This window comes from Muscardinus avellanarius (assembly GCF_963383645.1).
Source record: "Muscardinus avellanarius genome assembly, chromosome: 1".
NCBI classification, from domain to species: Eukaryota; Metazoa; Chordata; class Mammalia; order Rodentia; family Gliridae; genus Muscardinus; species Muscardinus avellanarius.
This window is the reverse complement of record NC_137786.1, coordinates 19,696,249-19,716,536: the sequence shown is the minus strand read 5'-3', so window position 1 is coordinate 19,716,536 and position 20,288 is coordinate 19,696,249. Positions and strand designations below refer to the sequence as shown.

The 20,288-nt window shown below is 33.7% G+C and overlaps 1 protein-coding gene across 1 annotated transcript in view; it reads left to right on the top strand.

Moving 5' to 3' along the window:
* Positions 1-20,288, top strand: part of CDH12 (cadherin 12) — a gene marked incomplete at both ends in the record, with an annotated part of 310,223 nt that overhangs the window by 84,711 nt on the left and 205,224 nt on the right. Inside the window, 1 exon segment of the mRNA XM_080711266.1 lies at positions 10,086-10,380. Coding sequence (XP_080567392.1) covers positions 10,086-10,380 — 295 coding nt within the window.

Here is a 20,288-nt window from a genome sequence, read left to right as displayed (position 1 = left end):
TAAGTTTAGGTTTGAAGTCTAACTTGTCTGATATTATAGTTGCTACTGTTTGCCTTCGAGTTCCATTAGCATGGATTACCTTGCTCCAGACCTTTACCTTGAGTTTGTTCCTATCTTTACTTGTAAGGAGTATTTCTTGTAAGCAGCAGATGGATGGATTCTGGTTTTTTAATTCATTTTGCCACTTTATGTCTTTTTTATTGGGGGAGTTGAGGCCATTTACATTCACTGTGATTATTGGGAGATAATTTTTAATTCCTAACATGTTAAGATTTTATTTCTGTTTGAGATACTGTTTATTCTTCTTTGCTTAGTTGTCTTCTGGATGAATGTTTTTGTTTCTCTGGTTCTGGCCTGTTTTACCTGTTTCTTCTTTGTAGTTAATCTCCTTGAGTATTTTCTCTAGCGCTGGTTTTGAAGATATAAGTTCCTTCAGTTTCTTTTTGTCATGGAAGCTTCTTATTTCTCCATCTAATTTGATAGATAGTTTTGCTGGGTAGGGAATTTTTGGCTGGAAATTGTTTTCTTTCAGAGCTTGGAATATGTTACTCCAAGCCCTTCTGGCTCTCATGACTTGGTTTGGGAAGTCTGGAGTGATTCTAATTGGTTTGCTTCTGAATGTCACTTGGCCTTTTGTTTTTGTTGCCTTTAAGATTCTCTCCTTGACTTCCACATTGGTCATTTTGACAATTATGTGGCATGGGGAACCTCTTCTCTTATCCTGTCTAAAGGGAGTTCTATAAGATTTCTGGACCTGTGTATCAACCTCTTGCTCTATGTTTGGAAAATTTTCTGCTATTACTTCCTTGAAGATATTTTTGATCCCTTTGGTTTCACCTTATTTTCCCTCCTCTATTCCAATTATTCTTAAGTTAGCTCTCTTAAGATGGACCCATATTTCTTCAATGTCAAATTCCTGTTATCAGATTTTTTTTATTATAAACTATGCATTTATTTTTGGAGTGATCATCTTCTAGGAGCGAGATTCTATTCTCCATGTGGTCTAATCGATTGTTTATACTTTGAATTGAGGCCTTTACTTCAATGATGGCATCCTTTATTTCTTTTAGACTCTCTCTAAATTCTTTTCAAAGGTCATGTATTATTTCTACAATTATATTCCTGATTTAATATTCTGGAGGTCTCTGAATTTCTGTCTTATCAGGTTCTGATGTTGTGTGGTTGTGGTTGTTCATTGCTCCATTGTTATTCCTCTTTCCCATGATTTCAGAAGTTTGTACCTTCTCTGGGTTCTTCCCTGGGTCACTACGACTTCACTTAGGGTGCTCTGGATCTCAGTCTGTGGTAGTCTCAGTCACCACTACTCCTTTACTGGGTTGTATTGCAAAGTCTCAGACCCTGGGAGTTAATCGAGGCTGCGTGAGACCATGGGGGTGCCAGGCTGGGTGTTTTCCCACGGGGAGCTGCGACTAGGAGGTGGTATCTCTGCCACCACTACTCCTTCACTAGGTTTGAATTTCAAAATCTCAGATCCAGGGAGATTATCAAAGCTGCGTAAGCCCCTGGGGGTGCAGTACTGGGATTTCTCCCTGAGGGGCCACAATTTCACTCATGGTTTTTGAATGAGCTAATCTGGAGCTGTCATGGACCTTGTAGACTCACTGCAGCTGTCGCTGGCAATATGGCGCCACTGCCACTCCCTTGGCCGTGAGGCTGGCATATTTCTTTTCTGTTTTTGAGCTCTGTTCGGAGTACCTTTCTTCTCTGGAGCCTGGTGCTGCGAGGGAAGTTGGCGCTGGCATGGCTCTGCTGTTGCAATGTGGGCTAGTTTCTTTTCCAGTCTCTGGTTGTTCTTCTAGCCTTCTTTTTCTCTGTCCCTTGTATTTACAGTTTTTAATTTTCTGCTGATGGTGTTTTCTGGCTATGAAAATCGCTGATTTTGTGGCAATAGAGATAAAGTGTTAGCAGGACTCACAAACACTGCTTTTCTCAGTCGCCATCTTTCTGGAAGTGACAAATAAACTCTTATAATTTAAATTTTTCAGAAAAATAGATCAAAAAGCATAAAAATAAATTATGTAAGTAAAATATGTATCCTAAGTAGAAATTGTATGAGTATTATTTATTCTAGATAAATAATAGAGAAAACAGAGGATAGAAAATAATTTTTTAAATAATCATAGAATGAAATATCTAAACGTTGAAGGAAAATAGTGTTTTTGTTATTGGAAAATTCATTAACTATCCATCCCAAGGAAAAGTGCACATAAACTAATGTCTGGGAAGAAACAGTTCAAAATATCAAAATAAACACATCGAGACAATGTTCAAAACATAAATAAGATTATAAACTGTTTAGGAAAAAAATAGAAAATAGGGAAAAGGTTAATAAACTACAAAATAAATGTAATTAGACTAGTATCAAGTGCATGTTTGGCTTCTAGAAAGCAAAAGTTTTGTTTCTAGAAGAAAATGCAATAACACCTTCAATCATGTGAAGAGGAATTATGTACCATTATTAATTGTATATAAAGGTGACAGAAAGGCATTTTCTCATAGACAAAGATTCAAACCTCGGACCCAATATTGACACATTGCATATGATTGGTGCCAGCACACAAAGACTAAACCAAAACAGATGATGATATAAGATGCAAGAAATGTGTCTCCAAACCAAGAGTTTAATACAGCAAACAATCTAGATTGTGCAGCTGCTCTTACTTGGATTAGGAAAATGTGTCTCCCTGTTTGAGGAATATAGCGAAAAGATTGATATTGGTATGAGAAGTAGGGAGAGCTTAAAAATATAAAAAACTAAAATAAAAAAGTTTATTACAAAAAATTCTTTATATTTAAAGTAAAATACAGCTGGTTGTGGTGGTACATGCCTATAATCCCAGTCATTTGGGAGGCTGAGACAGGAAGATCAAGAATTTGAGGACAGACTCGTAAAGGTAGCCAGATTCTCAGTAATGGAGACCCCATCTCAAAAATAAGTACAAATAAAGCAAAAAGGCTGGGTGTAGTTCACAAGTAGAATGCCCAGGGTTTAATTCCCAGTACTATACACTTACGCACACACACACACACACACACAAACTTACACACATACACACAGTAAAAGTAAAAAATATAGCAATCACAAGTATTGTGTATTATTTAATGATAAAACAAAAGTATTTATGATAATTATTATAAAATGTAGTTTGCATTTTTAAAATATATTTTAGTATCAAATTATGGAAAAGCCTTGTAAAACACAAGTATTAATTGAGTTTTCTATAGAAGTAGAAATATGCTTAGATCAAATAGATGTAGATATAAATATATAAATGGAAAGAGTTTCTATAAAGAACTGGCTCATATCATTGTTGATGTTGACTGAAATAAAAATATGCAGACAGTAAAATGGAGATCCAGCAACGCTGGTGGTATAGGACCAGAACCAAGATGTGTAGGTTCAAGACCTAGAGCTTTCTTCAAGTCCAAAGACAGGAACTGTCTTAGAATAATATATGGCTATTTTCTAGCTTGAAGGCAGCTTGAACTCCTCTTGTTCAGGAGGAGTGCCTCCTTATCCCATGAAGAGTTAGCTACATCTACATCTACATCTCTAAAGATTAGATGTAGCCCTTTCACATAATAAAAAACACACTACCTTTCTCCATTGAAGTCACTTAAATATTCATCTCATTCAGAACCTCCCTCAGAAATACCCACAAGAAAATTTGACCAAGTATTTGGAAATTTCATGATCAAATCAAGTAGACACATAAAATTAACCATCAGGGGTTATGTAAAAACCCTTAGCATAGATTCTGTGTTCAAGAAGATGAAGAAAAGAATACAGAAAAGGAGATATAAGCAGAGGGGGAAATGTGCGTGTCACGACTTAAGAAATAGAGAAACACAAATACATTCCAAGAAGGAAATGAGCTCAGAAACAAAGGTATATGCATACTATTTAGTGTTTCATCTATAATGTGTAAACTAATTATTATTACAGTTCCATTGGGAATAGAGAAGCCGTGTTCTGTTTGCAAGCAAACATCATTTAAATTCATAATTAAAAAACTAGTATAACATTTAATCACTTAGTCGTTGTTTGTTTATAAAAAAAAAAACAGCAACAGAATGGTTAAAATGGGATTTTCCCAAGTGACTGAAGAAGACAAGGGTACTATTAGAGATCATAAACAATTCCATATTCTAGCATTTAGAAATTTATCAGATTAAAAAAGAAGTTAAAATTAGCCAGGGATGGTAGCACATGCCTATAATTCCATTTCTTGGAAGGCTGAGGCAGGAGGATCCCAGGTTCAAGGTACCCTGGGCAACTTTGTGAGATCCTATTTCAAAATAAAAAAAACAAAAAGTGAAATAGGGCTGGAGATGTAGCTGAGAGGTGGAATCCCCCTGGTACCTCTCCAATCCTTGGTACTGCCCCCAAAATATAAAATTAAACTATTTGTGATTAATTTAAACAAATATGATAAATCAATACTTATTGATATGGAAAAATATCTAAAACACAATCCTTCTAAACAGTAGGTTATAGAGGAATATGTAATATATCATAGCACTCAGGGTATAAGGAGTATTGGGAACAAGTGACTAGTGATTAGTAAAGTAATTTGTAGGATATACCCCTGCAATACCCCCCCATGGATTGAAGCCAGGTACAATATATCTCTGAGCTATATCTTTACCACTTTTTATTTCTTGTTTTGAGACAAGGTTTCACTAGGTCAGCTGAGAATCTCACTATATTGCTGAGGCTGTTTTGAAATCTGTGATTCCCATGTTCAGCCTCCCAAGTACTGGGTTATAGGCATGTCACCTATAATAACACCACCACTTCCACAAAACAACTTCCACAAAACTGTGTCCAACTACCCTGCAATTTTCAGACTTGTAGGCACTCTGCACTCTGTTTTGCCTGTAAATCAAATTGAAATTTTCATAGGTCACGAAATTAAATATGAGTCCATCCCCTTTTTCTGCTTTTCCATAATCTCATAGAATTTATTCTAAGAAAACAAATGATAAAACTTCCTCAAGAATATGTTAACTCCTAAGATTAAATCAGCAAAGGAAGGGTGAAAAATGATGCTTATGAAGATTAAGAAAGGAAAATAAATGAATAAAGGTTTTGGGGCACAGGAGCAGTTTACATACCAGCTGCTACTTTAAAGCAAAAAGAAATGAATTAAATATAGTTTCAAAGGAAAAAAGAAAATTAAAATCGTTATTGTAAACTTCTTTGAAAACTGTTCTGCATTAACTTTCCATGTTCATTGTCTCTTCACAATCACTCTCACTAATAAAATCAATATATCTGGTAACATTCAGTAGTGTTCTTTCCATCTCCCTCCAGGAAAGACCTCTAATTCTAAGACTCAGAAATGATATGAAGATGCATATTTTATGAAAAATAGTGACATTTAGAAGGAAACTGGTGATTCAATGACACTTCAATAATATGTATATTTATTGTACTCATGTAAAAGCACACATATCCATATATGAATTAATAATGGTATTTGTTGAACACAATTGTTGGTTTTCACATAAAATCTCCCTCTGTAAAATCAGAGATTATTTTTTCTTCCCACACACCGTGTTCTCTGTATGTTTGGTAAACACCTCTTGTCCTGGCAAATGTTAAATGAAAATAAAATCACTGCAGGACAGGGTGATATAAAAGCTTTTTCTATTTTATGTGCACTTTTCAAGCCATAGCAAATAACAATCAGCTCTGTTTTGTGAGGCAGTTTCCAAAATATGGCCAGAGAGATGCTAGTAAACATTTAACTTTAGATTGGCTTTTTCCAGAACTTTCAAGCACTGAAATTCAAGATTTGCTCACACTCTGCAACTAGTCCTCAGTATCTTTTTAAAGCCTCTCTTGGCATCTCATTTTCACGCACCATCTGAGATGACTTGGAACACATCAGAAAATAACACCACCACTTCCACAAAACAACTGCCTGGACAGTGCCTATTTCTATATTCGTCATTTATGGAACTCTGTTTCTGGGAGAAATTTTATTTTAAGTGTCAATACTAAAAATGATATTATTGGATTTAGCTGCTTCAGTCAGTGAATGTAGTCAGCACCTACTCAGGAACAGCTTATTTTTAATACTTGGAATAAGACACAGCCTCTGACAGTTATTTTTAAGTTGTTATAAAGAAAAACAATCTTTGTGTGGAATTATTAGCTTGATGGATGTGTAGTTTAAAGTGACTGTGTAAAATAATGTCCTGTGATTTTTTTTCTTAGTTAACTCTACCCAAATAGGAGCCAAGGTTCATGAGTCCTTCTGCCTACCCTGCTTTCTATATGCCAATGAGTTAAGAAATAGCTTCAGAGAGTAACTAAGCCTAAATTCCATCACTGAAAGGCTTAAAAGATCTATTTTATCTAGGAAAATCAATTTGAGTAATCAAGTTTCAACATTTTATATGCTTTTATTGGTGAATTGTAATTATGCATCATAATGAGGTTCAAAATGACAGTAACATACATGCATACAGTACTTGGTGTATTTACCTCAAAATTTCTTAAAATCCATAAAAATGGTCATATTTTTCTCTTGATATTTTCTTTTTTAATAAACAAACAAAAATAAAACACATAAACACACAGGCACACACATATTCACTATATTGTTTATGAAAGAATAGGCAATGTGAATAGGCAATGTCCATTGACTCCTTCAATTTCATTGAATGAATATGATGTAGACACTCAAAAACTTGAAGAATTTTAAATGATACTGCAAATGATTATACTATTCTCTTATTGAAAAATAAATGTTGATTTAGTTTTCTATATTAGGTATAGCTATACAATCTGGAATTTGTATATATGTAGATATGTAGGAAGTGTGTATTTATGTATGCTTTACATTTTTATTACGTATAGATACATATGTGTATACATATATAGAAAAAATATATACATAATAGAAATGAATGTGGTGAGATGACCAGCATTTTCATCTTAATTTCTATCATTTTTATTCAGATTATTTTCTATTTTAACTAAGTGGACTTTTAAGGTATCCAATATCAGAACATTATCATTTATTTAATATCAGAATTTTTTATTTTTAAAGCAGCTATACTTATACTCGTCACCCTGCACTGAGGCAACCAGAACTGAATAGTTTTAAATATTACCTGTCAATGCAAACTATTGCCTGTAATCTCTTTCAAGATACTATCATGCAATCAACCCCTATAGAGTTTTACATTCATAAACTTCACCTTCAGCTCAAAGTTTTAATGTATTTTCATGTATTTTTTATGATACTTTAATCTCAGCATTTTAAATTAGAATGAAAAGGTAGAAGACTGAGGAGTACCAGCAACTGTATTTAACTTGGGTTTTGGATAGTACTAAAACATATTTGCTATTTTATTCTTATGTCAGCTTCAAAAGAAGTTTGATTTTAGCTAAATGGGGATTTTTTGTAACTATCCTTGGATTACTTTCTGAAAACCCTCTTAGAAATTTCACTCAGTTCCAAAAATAACACTACATACTCTTTGAGCCATTGGCAAAATGGATCTAGTTTATAAAGTCATTCCTATTTCACTGGGCATTTGCCTGTCTTATATCTCCAGATAAATTTGAAAGCAAAACCAATACCCACCGAATTGAATATCTTTAATATTATGGTTGAAATTTGTAATTTGAAATTCCTAAGTTCAAAGTACATTTATCTGCAGCTTGATTTTACGCTTGAAATTTTCTATGCTTCACAGTAGTTTATAAAAATTTAGGAAGAAAAAAAAAAAACCTTCCTCCCATCATTGCTGTCAATTTTTCTTATACTTAGGTAAATCCTATAAAAACTTTAATAGAAAAATCAAAACAATATGACCTTTAATTGCCACAATGATGTTTTAATTAAGTGCCTTACCCAGATATATAATACTATGCTAATACTCTTACAAATATGCCTTCAGAGCAAATTTGAAGAAAATACAAGTTCACAAAGTAAATAATGTTAATTATACTAATTTAATAATATTTCACTTGACTTAAACTAAAATGTTGAAGAACAATTATATAGCTAAAGCTTCAATATATTTAATCTATATTTCCAATTTGATATCACTAATATTAATATGTAGTTTAACTAGAAAAGTATGTGCATGTAATTTTAAATATTTTCAAAATATTTTGTGTTGAAATATTAGCAAATCAAATCTTATGTCATTAAAGTTTTACAAAAGGAGAGTTTTTGTATACAAATTTCAACACATATCCCAAATGGTTATGGGTATTATAAGCGTTTCACACATTTTCTTTGAGTGATTTATTGACTAGAATGAACTTTTAAGTAAAAATTCTTGGGAAGTAAAACCATAAATCTGTATTGTAATAACCCTAAAAGTAATTTAAAACATTTTAGGTCAGCATCCTAACTGAATTAAAAATATCCATGGTATTATTTATAAGAATGCACAGTATTATATAATTATACCATAATTTGTTCATATTACTTATGTGATACTTTACTTAATATCTTTATCTATAGTTTTATTCTTGGATAGTTTTTAGTGCTCCAAGACAATGTTCATCTTTCTTTTATTATTGTGGTCTAGTTGGAGCAACACTGACCTACTGCATCATAGTGATAATATCTCTTCTCTTGAAGTCCATTTATTATTGCTACTCATGTGTTTCTTATTCTATGTTACAATGTGATAAATTGCACGTGTTGAATTTTAAAATAAATTAAATTATTTGAGTATTTTTATATTTTTACATGGTTTTATATTACTATATATTCATTAAATATTTACATAAAAGCTATTAGTATTTCTATGCTATAAAACACAAGTATTCTAAGCCGGGCGTGGTGGCACACACTTGTAATCCCCGCGCTCGGGAGGAGGAGACAGGAGGATAGCATAGGTTCGAAGCCAGCTGTGCTGGCTTAAGAGACTCTGTTTCCAAAAATAAAAAAAAAGTATAAAATAGGTCTGGGAGTGTAGCCCGGAGATAGAAGGGCTTCCAGGAACCCCAGTCCCACCAAATAATAATAATAATAATAATAATAATAATAATAATAATAATAATGTATTCTAAATATAGAATAAATTAGACATAATAGGTGAATCTAAAAAGATAGTCACTGATTCTACCAACAATTTGGCTAAGATTGGATGATTCAAGCAAACACACTTGATTAAAATAAGATTCTCTAGCATAGAACTGAGACACCTCCCCTTTCTTTTCAAATGTAAAAAGCTCAGTGTTTCTTTTTTTATTTAAAATAAACATTTTCTCCTACCAGATTGAGGTGATTGATTTCTATCTTCAGGCCATATGAAGGGGTTATGATTTGGTATTTATGAGCTAACTTATTTTTATTTAATAATAATTTAAAATGAAACAATAAGTATACTTAAGATTCAGGCATTACATTTTATGAAAAATTTATCCCTAAAGGGATAGAAAAGAATTAAGGAAAAATGTTCAAAATTATACCTGTTGATATATTTAGTGTTGTACTTCTGACTGGTCTTTCTAATGCATGAAAATTAGGATTAATCGAGGAATATGAGATACAGAAAATTGTATATATGGTCTATCTAGTGATAAGGCAAAAAAAAACCCTGAAATGTGTAAACTGAAAGATAAATGGTGGACTGTCTAGGATATATAGGTCTATTTACCATTGGTACTCAGGCTTTAAAATTTTCTTTGTGTCTAAAAATTTTATAATCAGAGCCAAAAATGGTGGCACACACCTCTAACTTTAGTACTTGGGAGGCTGAGACAGAAGGATGTCAGCTTCAAAGCCAGTCTCATCCATCTAGCAAAATCCTCAACAAACTAGTAAGCCCCTGTTTCAAAAAAGGGGGTCTGGGGTTTTGTTTAGAGGTAGAATGCTCCTGGTTTCATTCCCCAATATGGCACTCATACAATTATAATAAATAAAAAATCCTGAGGAATAAAAAGAAAAAGTATGAAAGATCATAGATTTTAATATTCATGATTAAAGAAATTATACTGCAATGTATAATGTTTTAGTATAGAACATTTCTTTAAAGGTCTCTTTTTCCTGTCTCTGTTTCTCTTTCTCTTCCCTCCACCAAAGCTTCATTCTGACCTGGACAAAGGAGAGGGTACTGTTAAATACACCCTCTCAGGAGATGGTGCTGGTACCGTTTTTACCATTGATGAAACTACAGGGGACATTCATGCAATAAGAAGCTTGGATAGAGAAGAAAAACCTTTCTATACCCTTCGTGCCCAGGCTGTGGACATAGAGACTAGGAAGCCCTTGGAGCCTGAATCGGAATTTATCATCAAAGTACAGGATATTAATGACAATGAGCCAAAGTTTTTGGATGGACCTTATGTGGCTAATGTCCCAGAAATGTCTCCTGTTGGTAAGTAGGCAAATTAAAATTCTATCCGATGCTATGAGACATCTTTACCATATACATTTTGTTGGTTGATGGAAACATCTTACTTGAAATTGAAATGATTATCCTTCAACTGCAGAGGATACACTCATTTTTATTTAATTTCTCAATACTTTCTGTTCCTTTTTGCTTCATTACAAAAATAGCAACAAGAATGTATAATATTCTTCAAATTTATCTCTTCTGTTAACTTACCTGAACTTATAACATTAACTTTACACTTTAAGTATAAAATTTGTTTTGCAAGGAAATTAGTTGTCATCAGAATTCTAGACACCTATATAGTGCTGAAGATAACTACCTCATGCAAGAAAATACCAGATAATTTTTATTTTGAGTTTGTAAGTCTTACCCAAAGTTTATATTGCCTTTGACCTAGAAATATTCCAGAGAAGAACATTCTGCATCCTTTGTAGATACTGATAAAGATTCCAGAAAGGTGAATCATTTCCTTTGTAAGTATAAATATTCCATAGTAGTTTTGCCATCAAATAACAAAGAAAATAATATTGTAAAGTCATTGTTAGAATAAAGGTATAATTAGACTGCAATGATATCATTTTTCTGTTACTACTACCAACTCTTCATTGTATTGCAGAGTAACTTCTAATTTCTATTACATTTGGAAGATTAACACACAGGTACTATTAACACACTGGTTACAACATAGAACTTGTCTATGAGCCATTGCTAATATTTCCTTAGTCTGACATGTTTCAGAGGGCTTTCACTGTCCCTAAGACTGCCCAGGGCATGCAATAAAGACTGCTCATACTACCCCAGGGACAGAGCAAGTTAGTGGATTTAGAAGTTGTCACATGGATTTACTACAAATTCACTTGAAATTGTATATGTGACCTGCATTCAAAGACTGTCTTCTCTCCTTGACCTGAGAAATCAATTGGAAGTAGTTCACTTAGATTTCAAATTTTAATGTACATTCTCAGGGCGACAAATCTCTTATTCATTTTCTGTTATATGTTGAGGTATCTTTTTTATAGTGTGTTATGATTGCTAGAGATTTGGAAGTGCAATTGGGAAGAAGCTTGTCTTACTAGGAAGCAATTTTAGAAAATATGGGAGGCTATTGTATTTTAATCATGCCTTAATTTTACACAAGGAGAAAAATAAAGGTAGCCTATGTTGAGAAAAAAAAAAGCTTTAAGAATACAATGCTATTCTGTAGAAATATAGTTTAAACTGGTTCCTCTTTTGTGCAAATTAGAAATATTGACCTGAATTTAGAAGTTTCTATGATATTTATTACTAAAACAACATTGTTAAAGCAAAAACACAAACACACACATCTCTTTAAAGTATAAGAAAAGCATATCATTAGATAAACATTTAGGTTTTTTATTGTTGTTGTTGCTGCTGCTGTTGTTAAAAATAAAGGGTAAGGCCAAGCCAGGCATGGTGGCACATTCTTGTAATCTCAGTATTTGGGAGGCTGAGACAGGAGGATCTGGGTTTGGGGCTAGCCTCAGCTACTTAGTGAAGCCTTCAGCAACTTAGTAAGATACTGTTTCAAAATAAAAAAAACAAAATATCTGGCTGTGGGTGTAGTTCTGAGGTAGATTGCCCCTAATTTCAATCCCTAGCACCACACACACATACACAAAGGAAAGCTGGAGCCCTTATATACAATGTTTACAGCTTGCTAGTATCTGAAGTGAAAAACTAGTTTGGAAAGTAATGAGAAAGGTAGGTATGCAAGATAGCAAACTGGACCCAACTTTTCAGTATAGGTTCAGGGCAGGAGTTACTGTCCAATCATGAGATCTTGGAAAGATGCATAGAAGTATAGGTTATTTAAAGCATGTTGTCCTTTGCCATTCCTGAATTTTCTCATTGATTATTCAATAACTAGAGTAAATACTTTCATCTTCTCTCACGTCCCCAGAATCTGAGAGCAGAAACCAGGATCTTGTGCATGCTAGTCAAGAACTCTACCATTGAGTTAATTCCCCAGCCCTTTTTATTTTATTTTGAGGTGGGGGTCTTATGTTTTCCAGGATTTCCTTAAAATTTCAATAATCCCTACTCAGCTTCTGTAGTAGTTAGAATTACAGGTGTGTGCTGCCACACCTGACTTCTTTTTTATTTTATTTTATTTTGTTATTTTATTTTTGCAGTAATGGGGATTGAGCCAGGGGCATTCTACCTCTGAGCTACACTCCCAGCCCTATTTTTATTTTTTATTTTGAAACAGAGTCTCAATAAGTTCCTGAGAACTAAGTAGCTGATGCTGGCCACAAACTTACGACCCTCCTGTCTCAGCCTCCCAAGTAACTGGGATTACAAGCATGCACTACCACGACTGGCGACTTCCTTTCTTCCTTTTTTTTTTTTATAAAATAAAGGTCTGAAACCACATAATATGCCAAGTTTTCCCACTTATTTTTGGCTACAAATTAATACAAAGAGGTATAAACACCATTTATGAATGAAATGATAAAAGTGAAATATCTACTTTGCATTATCTTCCCCTCTTCTCACAATCCTACCTATACTTATAAAGCCCCAAATACTGAGAGCCAGTTAGATTTGTAGCATCTCTTGTTTTTGCTTTTTCATGACCGGTTTAAAACCAACCAATAAGAAATTGCGTTTGCTTGGTTTTTAGAGTATTGAACTCCATTCTCACACACACCCTTCTTACCAGATGGAATGGTTCACTGCTCTAATAACAAGCTTAATTTTTTTTCTACTTTTACTTAACTCATTTATTTGAGTTTGAGTTTTCTTAGAATATTAAAGTAATTTTTGAATTTTTCTTAGAATATTAAAGTAATTACTAATCAAGAATGGATGAAACTTTACATGTAATATTGACAATGTAGCTATTGTTGCAATATTTCTTTTGTCTTCTGTAGATATCTGTGCCCTGTGGTGTATTCTCTATGAAATAACTTTTCTGCCAATATTGTAACTATGGTTATTTAAATTTCAGCAAAAGGAAAGAATCAACCAATTTAAAGTACATATAATAAAATAATTTATTTTTAGTACAAAAAGAAGATGAAACACTAGTAGAATAAAGTATCCTGTACAATGTCAATTTAGCAATAATGATTATATGCATGGAAATATGCTATTTAAATAGCCTGATATAAAAAATTGAGCAAAATAAAAATTAAAAAGAACATAAGTGTTACAAAAAGAATAGTAGTTAGTATAGTGGGTTGAGATTTTAGTGGAAAAATCAACATTTAAGATATATCATTTGCCGGGCATGGTGGTGCACCCTTGTAATCCCAGCATTCCGGAGGCTGAGAACAGAGGATCACGGTTCGCGGACAGCCTCAGCTACTTAGTGAGGCCCTCTGCAACTCGGTGAGACCTGGTTTCAAAATAAAGAATTAAAAAAAAAAATAGGGAGGGGGTGTATCTTGGAGGTCAAATGCCCCTGGGTTCCAATCCCAAACCCACACACACACAAAAAGACATATCACCTATAAAATGCATTTAAATCCTTAAATCTAAGAAAATGAGAGAATCTCTGAATTGTTTCATAGAAAGGTCACTGTTACCGGGTTTAGCTACATCCAATATGCCATGAAAGTAATATTCACAGATAAAGTGCTTTTAGTTTGACCCAAAGAAATTACTTAATGATCCAGATATTCTCCAACTCAAAGTTACTCCTTGGAGACAAATTTGGACTTTATGAATGTGATCTTAATTCTATAAGATCACTAGACTTACAGTGAATTGCAGTAATGTGCCCTCTTTAATGTCTGATGATAATGCTCCAGTAGAACATGCAGTTTAAGGGACTTTTCACAAAATGTTGGCAGGCTTCATGTGTTTAAAGCCATATTCACACATTTTATTCTTCTGCCTCAGCTAACTCATTTTGAGACAAGTGATTGGATTATTAATAACCAGGTTTCTATGACAAGTTGTAATCATCAATTTTGAATTACAAATAAGTATTCTTGTAAGACTTATGGTTTTCTAAGGTATACCAAAGTGCTAGATAATAAAATGAGGATTTGCATTTCTTGTTTATTTAATCATTTCAAAATTGTATGCATTGTTTTCAGTTCTATATTTATATGAAATCTTACTACTGTATATAAAAAGTAGTAATGAATCCCATACTTGATAAAACAAAAATAATCACAATCAATTACCCTGTTTATTTGAGGGTTCACAACACTATTGGTGGAATTGCAAATTAGTGCAACTACCTTGGAAAAGAGTGTGGAGGATCCTCAGAAGAAATACAATGAATCTACTATATGACAAAGCTATAACAGTCCTGGGTATCTACCCAAAAGCACTGAAACCAGACCACCATAATAATGCATTTATAGTTGCATAATTCATAATTGCCAAACTATGAAACCAACCAAGATGTCCACAACATATGAATAGATTATAAACTATGAGATATATACACAATGAAATTCTACTCATAAAGAACAAAATTACATCATTTTCAGGCAAACAGATGTGAATAAAGAATATTATGCCAAGCGAGATTAGTCAGTAAGAAAATAATGAAGGGTTGGATATTTTCCCTCATATGTGGAAGCTAGGAAGAAGTTGGGACATATGAGAGACTCCAGAAAAAGGGGAAAGATTAGAGTGAACGAGAGGACCAAACTGAGAAAGATGGGAAACGGAAAGAAAATTTGAAGAAAGAAACACCTCAAAAGATATGATGTACATACACAAACTTATTGAAGCCAATCACTGTGCTGGGCATGGGAAGGCCGAGAGGGAGGAGTGACTTGAGAACTGAGGGAGGGCTTCATGAGTGCTGTGTGCATATGCATCTCTATCAAGATGTATGATTACAATGTGTATTTATCTAAAACATCAATTTCTTCCAGATTTTTCATTTTGTTGGAATATAGATTTTCAAAGTAGTTTCTTATAATCCTCTGGATTTCTACACTGTCGGTAATGATATATTCTTTTTTATCTCTTTATCTTGGTAATTTAGGTTGATTCTCTCTCTTCTCTGTCTGTCTGTCTCTCATTATGTTGGCTAGTAGTTTATCTTTCTTGCTAATTTTTTCAAGAAACCAGCTTTTGGTTTGTTGATTATTTTGTATTGTTTTTTATTCTCTACTTTGTTGATTTCTGCTCTAATTTTAATAATTTACTGTCTTCTACTGGCTTTGGGATTAGATTTCTCCTGTTTTTCAAGGGCTTTGTGGTGGGTCATTAGATTATGTATTTGGTGATTTTCTGTTTTCTTATCTGAGCATTCAATGATATAAATTTTCCTCTTAATTCTTCTTTCAAAGTGTCACAGTGGTTTAGATATGTTATGGTCTGAAAAGACACAAGGGAGTATGTCACATTTTTTGAATTTTCTAATGCTCACTGTATCCCAGGGTGTGATCTATTTAGAAAAGTTTCCATGAGCAGCTGAGAAAAATGTGAACTCTGCTGTAGTTGGGTGGAATATTCTATATGTATACTATATTTATTCTATATGCTAACATAAGAATAATTGGCATAGAGAAGGGAAAATAAGGTGAAAGGAAAGAGATCAGCAATCTTTTAAAAGAAGTAATAGAAAATTTTCTAAACATAGAACAAGAGGTTGATACTCAGGTACAGGAAACTTATTGAACCCCCTTTAAAATAGATTAGAGAAAATGTTCCCCATGCTACATAACACTCAAACTGAACAATGTAGAAGTCAAAGAGAGAATCTTAAGGGGAAAAAAAAAAGACCAAATGACATTCAGAGGCAAACCAATTTGATCACTCCAGACTTCACAAACCAAGTCATGAAAGCCAGAAGGGGATGAATTAGCAAATTACAAACTCTGAAAGAAAACAACTTGAGGCAAAAATTTTCTACCCAGAAAAACTATCATTCAAATTAGACAGGTAAATAAAAGTCTTCCATGACAAACAGAAACTGAAGGAATTTCTGTCTTCAAAATAAGCACTAGAGATAATTATCAAATTAACTGCAAAGAAGAAATAAGTAATACACTCCAGAACCAGAGAAACAAGAATTTTCATCCAGCAAATAACTAAGCAAAGAACAAACAGTATTTCAAATAGAAGTAAAATCTCAACATGTCAGGAATTAAAAATCATCTCTCAATAATCACACTGAATGTAAATGGCTTCCCAATAAAAAATATATAAAGTGGCAAAATGAATTAAAAACCAGAACCCATCTATCTGCTGCTTGCAAGAAACACAAGTTACAAATAAAGATAGTAACAAATTTTATTGTGGTATTGTGGGAGTTCATTGCTTCCTTGTTATTCCTCCTTCTCATGATATCAGAAGTTTGTATCTGTTGCCTTTGATAGATTTTTCTAAGTCTCTAGGTGTCAGCTGGTATATGAAAGGGCACGTTATGTTATATTCAATAGTGAAGGCTGAGTGAGGAGGTAAATGGAGTTGTAAATGCAGGAATACGGTAAAAAATCAAATAAAATGTGAGTAATAGTTTGGTAAGGTAGTAGAAAATAGAAATTAGCAATAATGAGTATGTAGTGGTATCTAGTAACAAATGTAAAGTTTTTAATGTAATGGTATAAAGTAGATTTAATATGACACAGAAGAGAAAAAAGAGAAAAAAACAGAAAAGGAATGAAGCGAAGGGAGAGTATATAAAGAAAATATGCTGGGGAGAGGATAAAAAAAACAGGCATACACACTTACATACAAAAAAAACCCAACAACAAATTAATACAACTCTACAAAATATAAATACTAAGCACACTAAGCCTCTGCAGTCTCTCTGTATGCAGGCATAGAGTGCCACCAGCACCTTTCCTGCTGTAAGCCTGGTTCTCTGAATCTTTCTCAGTCTATACAAATGGTCATTATCAATGGGGCTGGATCCAGTTTTAAGTGCAGGTCACCCTTTATGCTTTCTACAAATGTAGAGTCTCAGTCATTCCCTGCCTTCATAGGTGGGGGATGCATCTGAAATCAAACTCAATGTAAGAGACTCTGTTCTCCATAGTTAGGGCTGCATTGGTCTGACTTCTCCCTGTTCACCATGATTGAGTTTTCTATGCTGATCCTACTAATAGGGTTTAGTGTTAAGCATAGGTCTCTGGGTTGAACTGCAAAATCTCAGACCCAGAAAGTTTATCGTGATCGCACAAGTCCTCAGGGGTTCCAAGCTAAGTGTGACTTCACTTACAGTATTGTTGAATGCTACTCTGAATCTCTGGAGGGTGTGGTAAGCTCAGCCATCACTGCTGCAAATAGTAGACTCAACCCAGGCCTTCACTGACTTGAACTGCAAAGTCTCAGACCCAGGGAGTTTACTGTGGCTGCACAAATCTCTGGAGGCACCGTGCTGGACATTCTCTTGCAGGGACCATGGCCACATTGTCTAGTTGGGAGCCAATGTGGATCTCTGGATTGTGTGGTGAGCTCAGCCTCTGCTGCTAGAAGTTGTAGCAGGAGTTTGCACACGTGGAACTGATGTCTTACAATTCCGATAATCTGCAGCTGCTTACTTCAGGTGCTTGTCTGTTTCCCTGTTTGTTTCTAGAGTCAGGTGCAGTGAAGCAAGATGGTGCCATTGTGGTGCCCATGGCTTCAAGGCAGGCGAGTTTCTTTGCTGGTGTTGAGAGCCCCTCTGGATCTCGGGGGAGTGTGGTGAGCTCAGCCGTCACTGCTGGAAGTTGTAGTCAGTGGTTCCACAGGAAGAACTGATGGCTTGCAACTCAGATAATCTGCAGCTACTCACTTCAGGTCCTTGTTTGTTTTCCTTGTTTGTCTCTGGAGTTGTGTGCAGTGAGGTAAGATGAGGCCCGCAGTGCCTGTGGCTGCAAGGTGGGTGGGTTTCTTTTCTGCTCTCACATCGGTCTTCTAAACTTTTTTTTCTTCTACTGCAGCCATGTGCCTATAGTTTTATTCCTCTGATGATAGTGTTTTATGACTTTGTAGAATGCTTTAAGGCAGTGGAGATCAGGTGTCAGCAGGATTGGTATGTCCTGCTTCCTTGGTTGTCATCTTCCCAAATGTCCCCCCAAATTTTAAACATTTAAAAATTAATGGGCATCTCTTTCGATCATAGGCACCATTTGAAATAGTTAACTACCAGATATATTGCTTTCTGGAAAAAGAATAGCAAGCTAATAGAACCCTGTATATAAAATACACTTGATAAAAATTTTCTTTTACTTACAAAAAATATTTGGGAAACTTAATTTCAACTATAAATTTCAAATGGTCTTAAGAGTTTGGAATGCATATTATATTATTATTTAATATTAATTTTATTATATTTTATTTAAATTAAATGATATAATTTGAGGATGGGGATTTATACTTAAGAAAAATTATAAAAATAGGTACCTCTTATCCACCCTTTTAAATATTTTTGCTAGATGTTTAAGTAAAATAAGTTTTATTTCATTAAAATTAGCCTAATGTATTAATAAACAATGAATATATCTTATATAATATGTAATGAATATATATTTCTTAAAAGAAACAATGAATATTCCCCTGTTATTTTCTTAGAACTCTATTTTGTTTTCCATTAATTTGGAGAAGTAATGTGAAAATATTTTTTGGTGGTACTAGGAATTGAATCCAGGAGTATTCTACCTCTCAGGTACCACCCAAACCCTTATTTTAGTCTTATTTTGAAACACAATCTCACTGAGTTACAAAGGGCCTCACTAAATATCTGAGGCTGGCAATAAACCCTGATTCTCCTTTCTCTGCCTCCCAAATTATGAGATTACAATTTTGTGCCACCATGTCTGGCTAAAAATAAAATATTTGTTGAGTTTTTAAAGAAGTTATTGACTAGAAACCATTTTATATGTGGTTTTACTGAAATAGAACATTCCTAAGAGGAAGAATGATGAAGATTATAAATCTACTTATCATGTATGTATTACATCATTTAGAAGCACATATTTTTGTCCAGACTGCCTTATTTTCAAAGAAATGCCATAGAGAAATAAAAATAAAAGATAATAAAGTAGATATATTCTCCTAGCCATTAGCCAGCCATTATAACAGAGAGCAGCTAAAGTAGGAATAAAGAAAGTGTCACTAGTTTCTATATATATACCCTATTACTGTGGTCTTCATCAGAATCTTAGAGACAAAATATTGATTGTTTTCTAAATATGAAGATATGTTGTGTGTATAAACAAAATGCAAGGCATTTTTTTGCTCAAGAATTTTCATTCTAATCCTTATAACCCATTAAATTTTCAATAGTATCTATAAATTATTATATTCAGTTTAACATCAAAATTGTGCCTGCCTTTTACATATTTTTAGTTTCCTCCAATCTGAAACAGAACCTTATCTTTACTTGATTTTCATCTGCCACTACTGACTATTTAAGGCCAGTTACTTTTTAGAATATTTCTCATTTTTTTTCCTCTTTTGTGAATTAGTATATACATTTTTGTCCAAAATATCAGAGAAGCAATACTGTATTTTTATTGTTCTCTTGTCAGATAGAGCATGATTCTGGTTTGTCTCATTACTGATGAAGTTCTTTTATACTATTGCATGGAGACTATATTTTAGGTAATGTTGCATAACACAATAACCAAAAACTTAGCAGAATAAAACAAGAAGCATTTCTTACTTCACGGGTGCATGAATACCCAGGTGTCATTTACTGTTCAGTGGTGTACTATTTATTTAATTATTTTTGTTGGCGCATTGTATTCAGGCATATTATTGGGATGGAAGATGTTGGAGACATACATGCATACATCATCCAATTAGCCCTTAGCCAGTTCCCACCCCACTTCCTCCCCCTTCCTCCTTCTCATGTTTGGCTTAATGATTGATACTGATGTGTTTGTTAAAGTACATCATGTGCTTTAGAGAGTTTCCCTTTCCCCCTTTCCAGCCTCTCAATTAGTTTCATTAGTACCTCATCTATA